Source organism: Pyrgilauda ruficollis, unplaced genomic scaffold (genome assembly GCF_017590135.1).
Source record: "Pyrgilauda ruficollis isolate IOZ18807 unplaced genomic scaffold, ASM1759013v1 scaffold71, whole genome shotgun sequence".
Classification (NCBI taxonomy): domain Eukaryota; kingdom Metazoa; phylum Chordata; class Aves; order Passeriformes; family Passeridae; genus Pyrgilauda; species Pyrgilauda ruficollis.
Genome location: NW_024528933.1, coordinates 2,408,279 through 2,423,422, shown reverse-complemented (window position 1 = coordinate 2,423,422; position 15,144 = coordinate 2,408,279). Strand labels below are relative to the sequence as shown.

The 15,144-nt window shown below is 33.4% G+C and overlaps 1 protein-coding gene across 1 annotated transcript in view; it reads left to right on the top strand.

Moving 5' to 3' along the window:
- CCDC171 (coiled-coil domain containing 171) overlaps nucleotides 1–15,144 on the top strand; it is a 142,412-nt gene that overhangs the window by 73,771 nt on the left and 53,497 nt on the right. Inside the window, 1 exon segment of the mRNA XM_041485557.1 lies at nucleotides 1,584–1,760. Coding sequence (XP_041341491.1) covers nucleotides 1,584–1,760 — 177 coding nt within the window.

The window sequence follows — 15,144 nt, the reverse complement described above, 5'->3', positions numbered from 1 at the left end:
TATAAAATCATTCTAATATTAAAAGAATTTTCCACAAGATTTGCATTGTAAGTGTCACTAAACTAGAAGTCAGATGTGTTTAGAAAAGCTTCCCTTCCCTGAGAGTTTCTTTTTGATTTGTAGAATGATGTGCTCTTGTAAATTATATGTTTGGTCTTCAGCAACCAGGTTTTCTTCTGTATGTTGAAAATGTGGATGTGATTTATATACCCAAAAAGCATTTATAGATCTCACTAACAGCAGATTAAAGTCAGCTGCCATGAGGGTGTTGAATACGTATGTTCCATGAGAACTTGTGTGGATATTGCTGAATATTATGACAGACATTTTACTGTATCTTTGATGCTGGGTTATGCCCTGAGCTAGTCAATGCAAATTTTAGTGTGGCTGTTCCTCTGAAGGACTAAGTTTATGGAAGAGGTAAAAAAGGCCCTCTTCTGCATTCCTGCTAGCATATATGCACCAAATTCCTCTGACTCCTAGCTGTCATTGATGGATTTACTTAAACACTGTGCATTCACTAGCCTGTAAATAGCATTGTCTGACAGAAACAAGAAGACACAACAATCCTTAACCACTTGAAACCGCATTATTGTGACTAATGGACATGGTGATTGAGGGGTGATGCCATTTGGTAGGTTCTCAGTTAGACCCCTGTCATATGTACGGAACTGTGCCTTCAGCCCTTGGAGGGGAAGAAAAACTTGTCTTGCTGTAGCATGCTGGAGGTTCACTAAGCACCTTTCCTACTATGCTTATTTCTTGTAGGTTGCATTCAGAATTGAACATATGTTTGAACTATTTGAGATAGTAAATGGTTAAGAATTGTTATAGATGCTCAACAGGTGCACTGTACAAGTAAAACAGCTATGGCCCACAAAAAGCTGTGTTTTCTGTAGCTGTGACCTGATACTGAAGCGTAATTGGTAGACTTGTCAGTGTATCCCAATCAAGACACTTCCAAGCAGAGAGTATGTAACAGATAGTGTCAAGTCAATTCTTTTTCCTATTCCTAGCTGGTAAAATATTGGGGTTTTTTACCCAAACAGACAAAATTATATCTGCTTATCTTTAGTTTTGCTCATACTGGGTTTTATTGCTCACAGTTATGGAAAAATTGTAAGAAATTATCACAGTTTACATTACCATTCAAGTGTTGACAGTGATTTTCCTTGAAGAACTATTTTGTCTTTCTGGAACACTTTTGCAAAGGGAGAAAGAGTTCAGGAAGACAAGTTTACAAGGATTAATACGATATGCACTAAAATGTGGGACATTGATCTGCATATTTCCTTCTAAATATTGGTTCTTAGCAATCTAGGGTGTTAATTTGAATAGAATAGCAAATGCTTACTGTTTACAGTAGCCTGAATGCTGTTTTGAAAAAAATACAGTGAGTAAAGTTGTCTGGCCATTTTATTGCTTGGTGGTCTGTCTTTGAGTTTAAAAACCTAAATAAATAATAAACTTTAGCATGCTTTTGTTTTAGAATTTAATATGTTCTCAAGTGGAACTTGGGAAGTCAAGTATATAAACAGGTAAGTACAGTTACATAATCAAACACAATTTATTTCTCTTATCAGAAATTAATCACCCATGAGAGGTTTGAAAGTATATGCGAGGAATTAAATAATGCATTACATCGGGAGCATCAGACACAATTGCTTTTGAATGAACAAGCACAACAGCTACAGGAGTTAAATAATAAACTAGAATTGCAATCCAGTGAAGAGTCCCAAGTCTTAAGTGAATCTGTAAAGGTAGGATGATTATTGCTCTTAATTAGGCACCTGAAATTTATTTTTTGGTGAATAAGCCAAATGTCATAGTTCTTGTGCAAATAAAATGTAAATGCACACACAATACATAGCCCATTGAAATTTCAGGATACTCAGAAACACTTTCAAGATTCTTCAAGGTATAACATCTCTTTTCTGCTCTTGAAACTGGGTGGTGTAGACTAATACATGTGAAGGGTCTGAAATTTATAGGGGACTTAAGTGACAGATCTAGCTATCACAAGGTGTTCGCAATTTATAGAAAAAATAAATTAAAAAGTACAGGAATACTTTGATTTTTTATAGAGGTCACAATAATATTTTAAAACCTGGATTGTCTGTTTTCTGAATATAGTCTTAGGATGGAGAATACATTTGTCAGTTTGGAATATGCAAAGTGATGATAGAGAGATGTCCTTTTTTCATCAGAATTTAGACTTTTCTGTAGACATAATGAGTAATGAGGGAAAAGATGATATCAGAATCTCTGATGATAAACAGAGAAACAGAGAGAGTATTAGAGGTTTGAAACCAGGTGGATATCTAACATGGGAAGAGAGAAAACTTTGTGATGGCAAGCCAGTAATAGGTGGTGACCTGAGCTCGGCAGCTTTTCTTTATTTTCTGTTTAAAGCAAGCTTTGCTGCTTGTGTCTGCTCTTCAGCCCTGCTACTGTCTTTCCATCTCGCAGTGTTCTTCTGTGAATTGACAACTGAGCAAAAGGACTGCTTCACCAGTATTTTGAGAAATAGAAGCACTTATAATTCTGAGAGGAGTGTCAAGCAGGAGGAGAACCAAAATTATTCCAGCTGCAAAAGTAGTAGAAATTACATAAATATTGAAAGTATTACAATGAAAGTACATGTCAAGGAGAATGAGTTGCAGCAAAGTAGAGATTTCAAGTGATGTATAGTGGAGAATGCTGAATGAAGTTGTAAAATTTATTAAGGAGGGTTTTCACTAGTGATATTGTTTACTGAAAATGCCTTACTTCACTAAGGGTAGAAGACAGTGACATTTCCAATTTACCTGTTGGGTTTTTTTTTTTTTTTCTTCCCTTACAATTCCCTAGTCTTGGTGTTTCATTTAAATGGAAGAATAAACTAGCTAGTGTTTTCAGTCAGGTTGCTTGTTAATATTATTACTATTTTCTTTGTGATATAACTGCAGTGTATATGTAAGCTGTTAGTCTTGTGTTTGATTTCTTTGAGAAATCCTTGATTCGAGATTTTTAAATGGCTATTAGGAATATAAAGAAGGGAAGGACTAGAAGACAAATCCTATTTGAAATCTTCATTTTTGTCTGCATTTTGTACATTAATACATGTTTTTTCACATGTTTTACTTTGTCTAAAACACACCTTTTCATTTGTTCAGAGGCTGTGAAGAGAAGGGTCAATTGTAGGCCATCAAAATACAGGAGGAACTTTTAAACAAATTTATTACATGGATTATTGGATACTGAATTACATTTCACAGCTTCTAGTTTTTATTAATTGAAGGCTATATGCAACTTTTTTTGCGACTGTCATGATCCTAAAATGGATCATAATTCTGCAGTTCTTTAACAGTTGCTTGCTACTGGAACAACTTCATTTAGTGTAAAATGCTTGGTTATTGCTGAAATCTTTCAAGATACAATGCAACATAACAATATAGGTGACAGTATGGAGGCAAAGAACATTGACAAAATAAACCTTAGGGCTAAAGTTTACTACTGACAGGTACACTGATTTGGTTTATTCCTTTGTAAGTCTCAATCCTTCCCATTGAGGAGTTTTAAACCAAATTTAAGTTGTAGGCTTGTTGCTGTGTACTGTCCCTCAACTTAGAAGATTAATTGATATCTCTTAATTTCTTCATAATATTTACTACAAAAGGTAGCACAAAATTGCATTTTGATTGTAACAGCATGCATCTATCACTGTATCAAAAAAGGAGACAACAGTTGTGGTAACATGTCAAAACATGTTAATGTTCTTGTGGTCCTTGTTTTTTTTTAGTCATGCAGATACAATTTTATAATGTATGCATCCTAAATCATCATTTTACTTTCACTTTTTATCATTGTTTCTACAATTCCAAACCTGTGTTGTATAAGTACTTTCGAAATTCAAGTGGAAGTCTAATATAATATTTTGAACCCAAGGAGTAAAAGTGGTTCTTAAATTTTGAGCCCTGTATCTTTTGGTTTTTAAAATTTAAGAAAAAGTCTCTTTTCTTTCCATAGTTAACCACCATCCAACCTTGTTCATTCCTTTATTCACAGCAGAAAGAAATGGTCTCTACCCTGACATCTTAATTGACAGACCCTTTTCTTTAGCTTAATTGGATTTTGTGACTTAAAATGTTTGGGGTTTTTGTTGGGCTTTTTGTAGCTCTTGTTTTGCACTACAGTGAAACAATCTCATCTTTGCAATAATCAACCTTGCCCTTGTAAAACAGTGTTCTTATAAATGTGTAGGGTTTCAAGTGCTTAAATAATACAGAAAAAAAAAAGAAAAAGAAGAGCATTTTTACTGTTGCACTGTAAAAAACAAAGCAGAAAAAATATGCCTCCATCTTCATCTTAAGATACAAAATAATATTACCTGTATAGACTTAAGTGTATATAAAAATTTGGTGAGTGTGGTAGCATACAAGTAATGTCAGGTAGAGTAGACAGGAGTGAAAAAAAAATAGACATTCTTTGAATTCTTTATTCATAATTTTTAAACAGGTAAGAAGAAGAAAATTAAAATATTAGATACTTTCACTTTTGATAGCTTATTTTTAAATTTATTCACAGTTCAACAGCAATCAGCAAGGAGATATTTTGGTATTCACATACTTTCATGAAGTAGGCTTATTAAAGGAGTAATACTTAATTTCTTAGCTTTATCAGTTCAGATTTTAATCCTGTATATTTTTATCTTCTTAGTGGCATATACCATAGAGACATCTAAAGTAGCCAATTACATTCAAGGTCAGCTGGAATAAGCAACTCTTTAACACCACTTCTTTTGATTAGATGAGGTGAATCATTTGCTCTGGTTCCTTATTCTTTGAAGAGAAACTTTTACACAAATGCTAAACAGGTATCAATAACATACATATTTTTAATTCCTGATACCAGCTGGTCTTAATCAAGTAAAGTATTTGTTTCCTATTGATATGCACAGTCTATATATTTACTTCTTTTTAAGTATGTTAGTGCTTGTATATTTTTCAGGTTCTATTTATGGAACAAGTTCTATAATTTGTTAATTATTAGCTCCAGTGCAATAGATGTTAAATCATATAGCTTGATACTGATATGCCTCAACATAAATGTTAATACTTGTTTTAAAAGAAGGTACCCTAAATTTTGGGTTTGTTTAATCTTCTGAGTTTAGTGAAGCTATGATTAATTTATGACAGAATAAAATAATGAAGAAAAAAATCTCATACAAATGCCTTGATAACACTTACAAAAAGGGTTTTCTGTTGGGAAGATTTGAAGTGTTTCTTTTCAATACCTGTGTCATTCAAATCATACATATATATTCTCTGGTCAGTGTATCCTTCACTAAATAGATATATCTGAATTTATTAAATTCAGATGAAGATTAGGATTTCTCTGTTTGTTAGAAGTGGATGTTTCCCTCAGCAGGCTCTCAGTTCTTGGGTGAATTGGAGGTGAAGGTGATACACAATTTTCTGCTTTTAATTGCTTTTCTTCTTTATATATTTATAGCCATATATTTTCTCTGAAAGACCATTTCAAATATTTACACAATTTCTTTTACTAATACCACTACACATACTTTGTGAGTGAGTTTTACAGTTATTTCTGAAAATGCTGCCATATTCTAACTTGGAGAAAGTTTAAAATGCTTCACTTACAGGAGGAAGACCAAGTGATTTTCATGCTTCTCAGAAAGATTACAGTAACAGTAAGAACAGAAAGAGGATTTGAGATTTTTTTCCTCTGACATCTTCTGGCAAAAGATTGCTAGAATTTGGATGCACTGAGGGGTACTGTTGTTTCTAGAAACTTATTTATTTCTGTGTATTGCCTGATTAAATATAAGGCTGTTCCTTAAAGAAAGCAGTATAGCTGATTACTGCTAGCATCTAACTTAACAGAGAATTTATATTAGTGAAATTTAGCATTTAAAGAGAAGTAAGTTTCCTCCTAAATAGGTTAGAGACTAAAATTCATAATTCATTAATTAAATGGGGGGGGGGGGTTGTTTTGTTTTTTTTTTTAGTTTCCATATTGTCTATGTTCTGAACACTTAACTTATAAAGTAGGTAAGAATGGATTAGTATTGTCATCCACTCTGTTCTTAGTCGAAAGAGTGTCTTCTTAGTACAATAAATAGCAGGTTAAAAAGATTTGTCAGGTACTTCAATTTGTGTTAACACTATTTGTAAAATTAGTAGAATTGTTCGTTCTGCTCTGCTACATAACTTCCACTACTGCCAACTTTTTAGTCTTCAAAGATTTATGTTAACTAGAAACTAGTCATAGAGCTAGTCCTTTGTGCTTTTTAGTTTATAGTTTTTTGTTACGCATTGCATGTGGAATTTAGGTTTATGGGAAGGGATAGTCTTTCTTCTAGCAGCGGCTGTCTTTGCATAATAGGAAGACTGATAGATAGCACACAATTGTGGGTTAGACCTGAGAGCTCTTTTTTGCAAAAGGAAATAGATCACAGCCTAGATAAAGTTTGCACTCTGTTATTATTAGTAAGTCTGTATTTCAGATCTCTAAACTTCAACTTCACTTTAAATTTCATGCTTCTGTGGTTTGTCCAGGGAGTTAGATTCATTGAATCGTAGGAAATACTCGGTTGCAAAAGATTTGCAATAGCCATTAACATCCAGCTCCTGGCCCTGTGCAGGGCCATCCCTGAGTCACACCATGTGCCTGAGAGCATTGTCTGCATGCCTCTTGAACTCTGTCAGCCTGGTGCTGGGACCACTTCCCTGGGGAGCTCTTCAGTGCCCAACAACCCTCTGAGAGAAGAACTTGCTCTTAGACAGGTTATTAAATCTATTTCCTTTGTTCTGTACCTAGAACATTCATCAGTATTAGCATTAGTCTGGAGGGACTGAAGTCAGTACATGGCTTTTAGATTTGTTTTTTTGCTGTAGTCATCAATGGAGCAGCCAAGTAGCTATCAACAAAGTTGTTGAAGGTCTGCATTAACTTTTCTGAGTCAAGCTTTCTGGAAAATATGTAAGTAATGACCAGAATGTGAGGAAGAATAAAGTTAAAATTTGTGATTTTGAATTCATTGTATGTTTGCATGAACATGAAGGTCAATGCAACAATGCAAAATATTGTAGTATAAGTCACACAACCATAATTTAATTGGAAGCTTTTATTTTTAAAGACTATCATCATTACTGTCGTGTTTCTGTTTACTTTTTCTGCAATTCTTCTTTTGTCCAGTTTTACAAGTTGAATGTCAGTAATAGTTAATTTTTGAGCAATGTTAAGGTTTCATGTTGGAATTTGAACATGTATTTACACCAGCTGAACATTTTGTTTTTCCTAAATTATGCCACTATACAATATTTTATTCGTTGATATTAAGAATACTATTCAGGTATATTATTTACTGTCTTTATATAGCAAGAAAATTATAAAATTGTATCCAATGCTACTTTACATTGGAAGAAGAATGAAAGTAACTGGCAATTTATTACATTTATGTTCAGTCTAATCAGATGTAAACATTATTTATCTGATAAATAAGATAAAGCATCCCTAAGTAAGAAAAATTAATATTTTATTTCTAACTTGCTGAAGAGTTTAAGATAACTCTGAGAAAATGCTCTTACCATTAAATCAATTTGTATGTAACTTAGACGCTGAGATAGAACACTGGAATAAGTCATTATTATGTAACATCACTTTAGTTAATCTTTGAAAGCTAATTACAACCACAAGTTAAATTCCAGGTAAGAATAGGTTTACCCTTCTGCAGAAAATTATGGAATAAGTTTGTTCATGCTAGTCTGATTCAATAGCCCCATTTGACAGTCACTTTATGAGCTATCCACTCACGTGAGACCTTGGGATTGTTGGTCCAATGTATGACTGGCACGGTGTGAAATCCAGAGTGCTTTGGTGTTAATAGTACAGTAGCGTTGCCTATTTCAGAGAATACTCTTGATCCTGAGTCTGTTTACTGCACTGTAGTATTAAAAAAAGAAGAGGAATCTGACATTCTGTCAAAGTTTAGATAAAGAGAAAAGATAACTTAAACGAAGTAATTGCATGAACCAGCACATTTTTAGTCTTTTAAAAGTAGCTTCCAATATTTTCTGGATATTCCATTTGTAGGAACTATTTGCCTCCCCCTTGGGGAAAGGAGAGAATAAATGGAACAATATCAGGATCTAAAAGCTTAATGGTTTTATTTCTGCATTGTAATTATACTAATAAATACCTCTGTCCATGACCCTGGAATTTATAGTGCAGTGAGAAAGATTTATTGACAAGTAATTTGGAAGAAAAATGGAATTACTGTGTAATTACGGCATGTGGTTATTAAGCATATGTACTTACATACCACTTATTCCTGTTATTTCAAGACCTTCAGCTATCTTTCAGTTTTCACTCAAAAATACTGAAAGGCTTCTTGGTAAATCCAGTGCCTGGGAGATCTTTGTTACATTATTGGATCAACTACAAAGTAACTGTGTTACCTTGAGATGTGCAGAGGGGATCAATAGAGATCTATTAAAACAGCATGAGATTTTTTTAAAGAAGGTGTTCTATTTTGCCTGGTAGTGTAGATATCAATGTGTAGGACTTTCTACTATACACATTCTGTATCTTCTTGATGTAGAAGTCCTTTATGGGTAGATTTGCTTTTTGCTGCTGTTTATCTAGGATATTCAGGGCCTCTTCATTTTTCACATGAGTCATGTTTTCCCATGTTCTCCCTTTCTATTTGTGTGCAACTAATTCTGCAAATATCTTTATATCTTCTTGTCGAATCATAAGTAAAATCTTTCAAATAGCTATTGAAATATAATTAAACTGTTGGAATATAATTAAGTATGTATCTAACTGGCATAAGACTAAAACAAGAGATGCATTCCTTTGCACCTGTATTCCCTTGGCAGCATGCTATGACAGCAGCTGGGCCTATCCTTCATATAATTTGATATTTTAATTTAATTTGATACTCCATTAGGTATTCAGTGATTTTCAAGGGGAAGGTTTTTCAAAATTTATACCAATTTCGGCTTCCAAAATCTGTACCTATGCTGTCCTCTATTAGAGCATGGAAGCTCTTCAAAATTATAGCAAGGCAACAGACTCAAAACAGAAATTATATTTTATGCTGCCTAATTTTTTGTGTTGTCTTTTACAATATGTATTTATGAAAAATCCAGTGAGGTTCTTGTTGCTAGATCATTTTACTTCTCAGTAAAAAGACTTTAAAATGTTTCCAATTCTTTCTAGTTAAAGTAAAACCACCTTAAGTGTTGTTGTATTTTGGGGGTTTTGTTTGTTAGTATTTTGTTTTGTTTTGTCTGTGGAGTTTTCAATAAGAAATTGAGTGATTTTAGAATTATGACATTAAGATTTTCAATTCTAAGTAGCAGTCCCAACATTTCTTTTATAAATACTACTTTGTTGTTTACAGGAAAATTTCTGTTACAGGTGTGAGAAGGAAGAAATAAGTGTTCTTAGAAAAAATTAATAATAATTTACTAAAATAATTGTTTGTGTGGTACCACCTAGTGATAGGCATATTTGTTACTATTATTTACATAGATGAGTGAAGTAGGTAACCTTCCAAGTTTTGTACCATCGTGGTACCATTTTGTCTCATAGTTAAGAAATATACCAAAAGAGAAAAATATAAATAATAATTCAGTTTTCATGGAATTCACTGTCACTGTTTAACTTCCCTGTTTCAGGATCTGTATTTGCCATGCTCAGTGAAACATATACCTTGTTTATTAAGCTTTGTGTTCTCCTTTGGCACTTGGTATGACTCAAAGCATATCCAGAAGGGAGTGAGACATCTAATCAATATGTCTTTATAGCACTTTAATCTCCTTAGTGAATATTGGGATGTAATATATCTTTGATGCTTTTTCACTAGAATGATTTAAAAGTTGCCTTTTATGTAAGTTAAATTTTGTTTTACTGTATCTGGTTTTTTTCTGCTAAGGTGACTACTCTCCAGTTTTTAATGAGTAGAAGGATAGGGGTGACCTATATTGAAGAATAGACCTTTTAATATAAAATTACATACTTATCAATTCTTTCTTATTTTATTGAGGTTTAAAAAGTAAAAGGGATGTGTGTTTTCTCCCTGCAGGTACATCATGCAAGATCTGCCTGGCCTGATATTCAAATAAAACATTAATGCACTTAATAATTTTGGGTCTCTGTAGAAACACACATACCTTGGATGTATGATTTGATCTGAACTCATCTGAAGGGGAATGCAATATTTGAATGTAAACCATATAAAGTGATAAATCTCATGTAGCCCATATTAATGTTAGTGCCATGCTAAAAAAGGTTTGTCTAATTAATTAATTAAAGAAAATTAAAAACTCTTTATGAAGCAAGATCAAACCTTTGCGTGGCATTAATTGACATTCTTGGCATTGCCCCTAACTCTTCAATGTGATGGCTCACATTAATGCACTCGTGTCTGGTGAAATTGTGCAGCAGCCTCTTCCAAGAAAGGGCTGCAGCATAACTTGCAGTAGTAAAAAACTTAGCTGGGGCCACCAGTATATTGAAGTTATGGACAGTATATTTTTGCACTCAGAACTGAACCGTAAATTCTATTTAGAAATTTCCTTGAAACTGTTCTGAAACTGTTCCCATTTTTTTTAACCAGCGTCTGAAGAGAAGACAGAGACAGGGTACCATAATATTTGTTTCTCAAATTTAGTTCTGAAGTAGATTGCTGTGTCATTTAACCTGACTCAGATGACTTTTTGTCTGTGTCATGATGCCCCTAACTTCGGATTGTATTCCTTTTAAAATAAACAATGGAAATTAAATTGTGGTTATTTACTTTGTAAATAAATTGTTGTCATTGTTAATGTTTTATTGCTGTTATTTCTTCTTCTTCCTGAATTGTTTTAACTGACTGTTATCATTCAGAAATATTCTAAGCAAATTTCTGATACAAAGCAAATGGAAGAGTATTTCTCAAGGACTTAAAATAGTCTCTTCCAGGGCTTAGAAATGTCACTGCTAATGCAAGATCATTGAGACCAGTAGGACATGATCAGAGACAGATGGTTTGAGGCTGTGACAGATGAGAGAGGCTACAAATGAAATGCAAGAAATTGGTGCAATATGTTGTGTCCTCATAGATACGCAACTAAATATTTTTATGTATGTACATGTGATGGATTATCACTTCTAAAGTGAAGATGAAATCTAAGTGCTGGTTGTGTTTTTGTCTTGCATAGTGTGTGCTAATGTGCATAAGTAGATAATGTTTAGCAAAATTAACATTAATTATTAAATTAAAATTATTAAATTAAAATTAAGTATTGCAGAGAGCTGTGCTACAGAGCAGCATCAGAGTTTGCTTGTAATATTAGTGCCTCATTTACAGGTACATGGCAGTTATGAAAAGTCATCTTTTTCAATGTAATCCAGGTGTAAACCATCGTTTTGAAACCTTGGGACTGTACCAACTACAAGGCTGAGAGTCTACCAGGGTAAAAAGTGTAACAGTGAAAAACCCCATTATTCTTTTTGGTGGTACTTAAGTATCTGGCACTGCCAAAGCACAGCAAATCTGCTACATATGCAGGGCTGAGTCTTTTCTAGTCTGTGACTGCAAAGGGCTAGATGTTGTGGTGGGAGAGAAATCTACATTTCTAAGGAGAAAAAAGAAACATCAGTCCTGAGGTAGCGTGTCAGAAATTGAATAAAGAGTGAATGATCATGTACTCATGCCACCATGCATGTGATTCCAAAAATTAATTCTCACTTAACTTCAAGGATTATTGTTAAAACTCATAGTGATAAAGTCTGAGTTTTTATAAAATTGTATTTGTTCTATTAAGTGGTATAATCCCTCTCTGCAGCTTTCCAATAGTACTAACATAACTCACTTAGCTTAGAAGATGATTAAAATTTCTAAATTATAATGTGCATAGATTTTATCATGTACTTTATAATTTTCCAAAACACAGTTTAATAGTAGGTCTCAATTATTCTCTGCTAGGATTAGTGTATGTCTGAAAGGCCCAGAGCATCTTCTTATTCAAAAGGGTCTCCGTCAACAGTCTCCACAATTACAGAGGACCTAGGCTATGTGTGGGAAGTTTATGTTTTGTAATTACTTCACTTTAAAAGTTTTGTTTAGTTTTACTTTGAAGCTGAATGAGCATATGATGTGTCCTCTGAAAGAGATTTTATTGTGTGAAATTATTCAGGAAAAGCTACTCTTTTTAAATTACTAAACTCTTTTAATTCACACTAACTTTGAAACATACACAACTCAATGACTTCACAAAGTATTTTCGGTCATACTTTGCTAAATATCTTGAGCTAATGCAGTTGAAAAATAGATTGCTTTCTTGTTGATTAGAATAGATTTTCTATTGAGAAATATTTGCACTATAGCAAAGAGATATTAAATGTAGCTGTAAGTCTTTGAGGCACTGTAATCCAGCCTGAATCACTGCAGGTGAGATTTAGTTTAGGTTTGAGGTACCTAAACTTGCTTGGATGTCTGAGGGCTATGTTTCTGTCAATAAAAGAACTGTCATCTGCACATACATAGGTGACGAATGTCATTTGCTTTCATGACATGAGTGCCTCAAATTTCAAGTGAATTTTGTAAGAAAAATCTCTTGCAAAATGTGAATGTGTGCATTTTCCCTTCCCCATCTATTGAACCATTCTCAAATAAATTTCATTTAAATGTTTCTTAATACTTGTGTCCTACATCTTGTACAGTAGCCATATATCACATCTGTTTTTAGAACTACATGTACTGTCATTTAACTCATAATCATCTTCAGATCTTTGCTTGACATTTTTGGTACTGATTTGGATAAACCATAGTTTGTACTCCAATATTATGAAGGTTTTTCAAATAAAACAATCACAAACAATTGTATCTGACTTTGTGTTAGAAATGTGAAAATATGCCTTCAAGCATCTCGTCAATCACCAGTATTTTGTTGATTATTTATTAAAATGGTTGTGCTGGTTGGTATTTGTTTTGCTTAGTAGACCAACTCATGCTCTGTGACCTCATTACACAAAGCTCTAACAAAGACAAGAAGAGCATTTTGCACCTTGTTAGATACACTGAGGTCCGTAAACTATTTTTAACTGTTTCCATGCTATATCATGTACTTCAGAGACAATTCATGAGCTTAGTTCTTTCTCGCAATACCAGCATATGAAAAGATTGTTGTTGTCAGGATGAAGGTCTGGTACCAAAGAGGTTGAAAAAAATCACTGGTTTTTTTCTGCAATGCAGGTACATCTCATTTAAATGTCCTTTTGAGCACTCATATTTTTTTCCTAGTGAAATTTAAAGGGCATAGGAAAACATTTGTATTTGGAGGGATGTCATGGGTGGTCAGCCTCAGTTCTGCTTTGCAAGAGCTGATCAGCCACATGGAGTTAATTTCAAATTGTTTTAAGACACCACTGCAGACACTGTAAAACACACAGTGGATCCAGATATAGTATCTTGATAGTTTCTATTTGAGAAGTGTAAATCCATCTTATTTCTTGACATAGGTCTCAATGTACTTCTTAGATGTGTTTGATTTGTTTAGAGTATTGATGAGAAATCTCTGTTATGAATTTTTTTTTTGTCACAGAACCTTTTTTCCCTTAGAGTTTTAATCCACTCTTTTGATAGAAGAAGCATAATTTCTATTTCTTCTTGATAAATACAGATTCTTTTCAAAAAACATCCCATGGAATTTCAGCTGTATAATTTGAGCTGATGTATTTGGTTTGTATTGCAGTGGTGCACACTAAAAATATGGTAAACATTAAATATTAATGTAGCTTGTTGTACCTGTTTTGAAACTGCTCTAGGTTACATGTAGACTTCTGAGGGGCACTCAGAGATCATTATATTTGCCAACAATGATAATGGGAAATGTATTTAAACTGGTGAAGGAATGGATACTGGCTAAATTCTCTGTACTTCTTTTCATTGTGAAATTTTATTAGTTGTGGGTGTGGGACAGCTTTCAGAATGTATTTTTAAAATAATATTTTGGATCTAAATAGAGAATATACATATAAAACTTCATCTGAAAGAGAAAATCTTCAATTTCACAAATTAGTTCCTTATACACATGCTACAGTGTATTTGCATATTTTGTACTGCTGTACTGCTGTGTTGTGTCTGTGCAATTTAAATCTAATTTAGTAAGCAGTTTGATCTAGCTTTAGTTGATCTTGGAAAATACAGTCTCAGTAAAAAAGTGTCACACATGCTTTGCATGAATTTAAACTATATGACTGTCATTGTTCATCAGAAGTGATTGTCCATCTATTATTTTTTGAATAGACTCCTTTTTATGTGTAAAGAATGACAATATTAAACTTTGATTTCTTTTTGTAATGGGCTTTGAATAAAAAGTTTCCTGACTGCAAAATCTAAACTTGTTAAAGGAAGTTTGTGAAAGGACCAAACCAACAGACAGCCAATGAGATTTTTCTTCAGTGCTATCAGTTGCTTGCTCTTCTCTCTAACAAATGTTTTTTCATGCTTAATTTGTGAGGGGAAAAAAGGTCAAAAATCTAAATGTCTCCAAAGGAAACTCCTTCTAAAGATTCTGATGAAAACTCTACTGATCTATGAGATTTTGGCAGACTGGAGAGGAAGGAGCGCAGTGATGTCTGAATTAGCACATGAGTGCCTAAAAACCTGAGAAAGACATATAACTGGCATGTTACAGAATGTTAATAAATTGGAGTTTAGCTTCTAAGTTGGTTTAGAATCACTTGTACTTGAAAGTGAAAGCTCAGCATCTTCACAGAACTATGTGCAAAAAAAGAAGAATGGGTTTTTAAAACCTTCATTCTTCTTATCACAGTTAGCCTCAACTTTCTAACAGTTGTAATTGTCCACAGAAAACATTTCAAGATAAATGCATTATCAAGTTTTGAAATTTTCTTATTTTTGTAAATACTAAGACCTGGGGGGCAAAATAAGGGCTATATTGTGGATTAAGTGAAATATCTCAAGGCTGTGCTTTTCTGATAACTGAACCTGAAGTGACCTTTCTCAGACACAATTACAGAGCTGTATGTTTTTCCTTTAATTTCATCAGGGGTTTAATTAGTATACAAATAAAACTTCCCTTATCTTCCTTTCTACCTAATTGGCTTGTCTTTGCTTATATATGA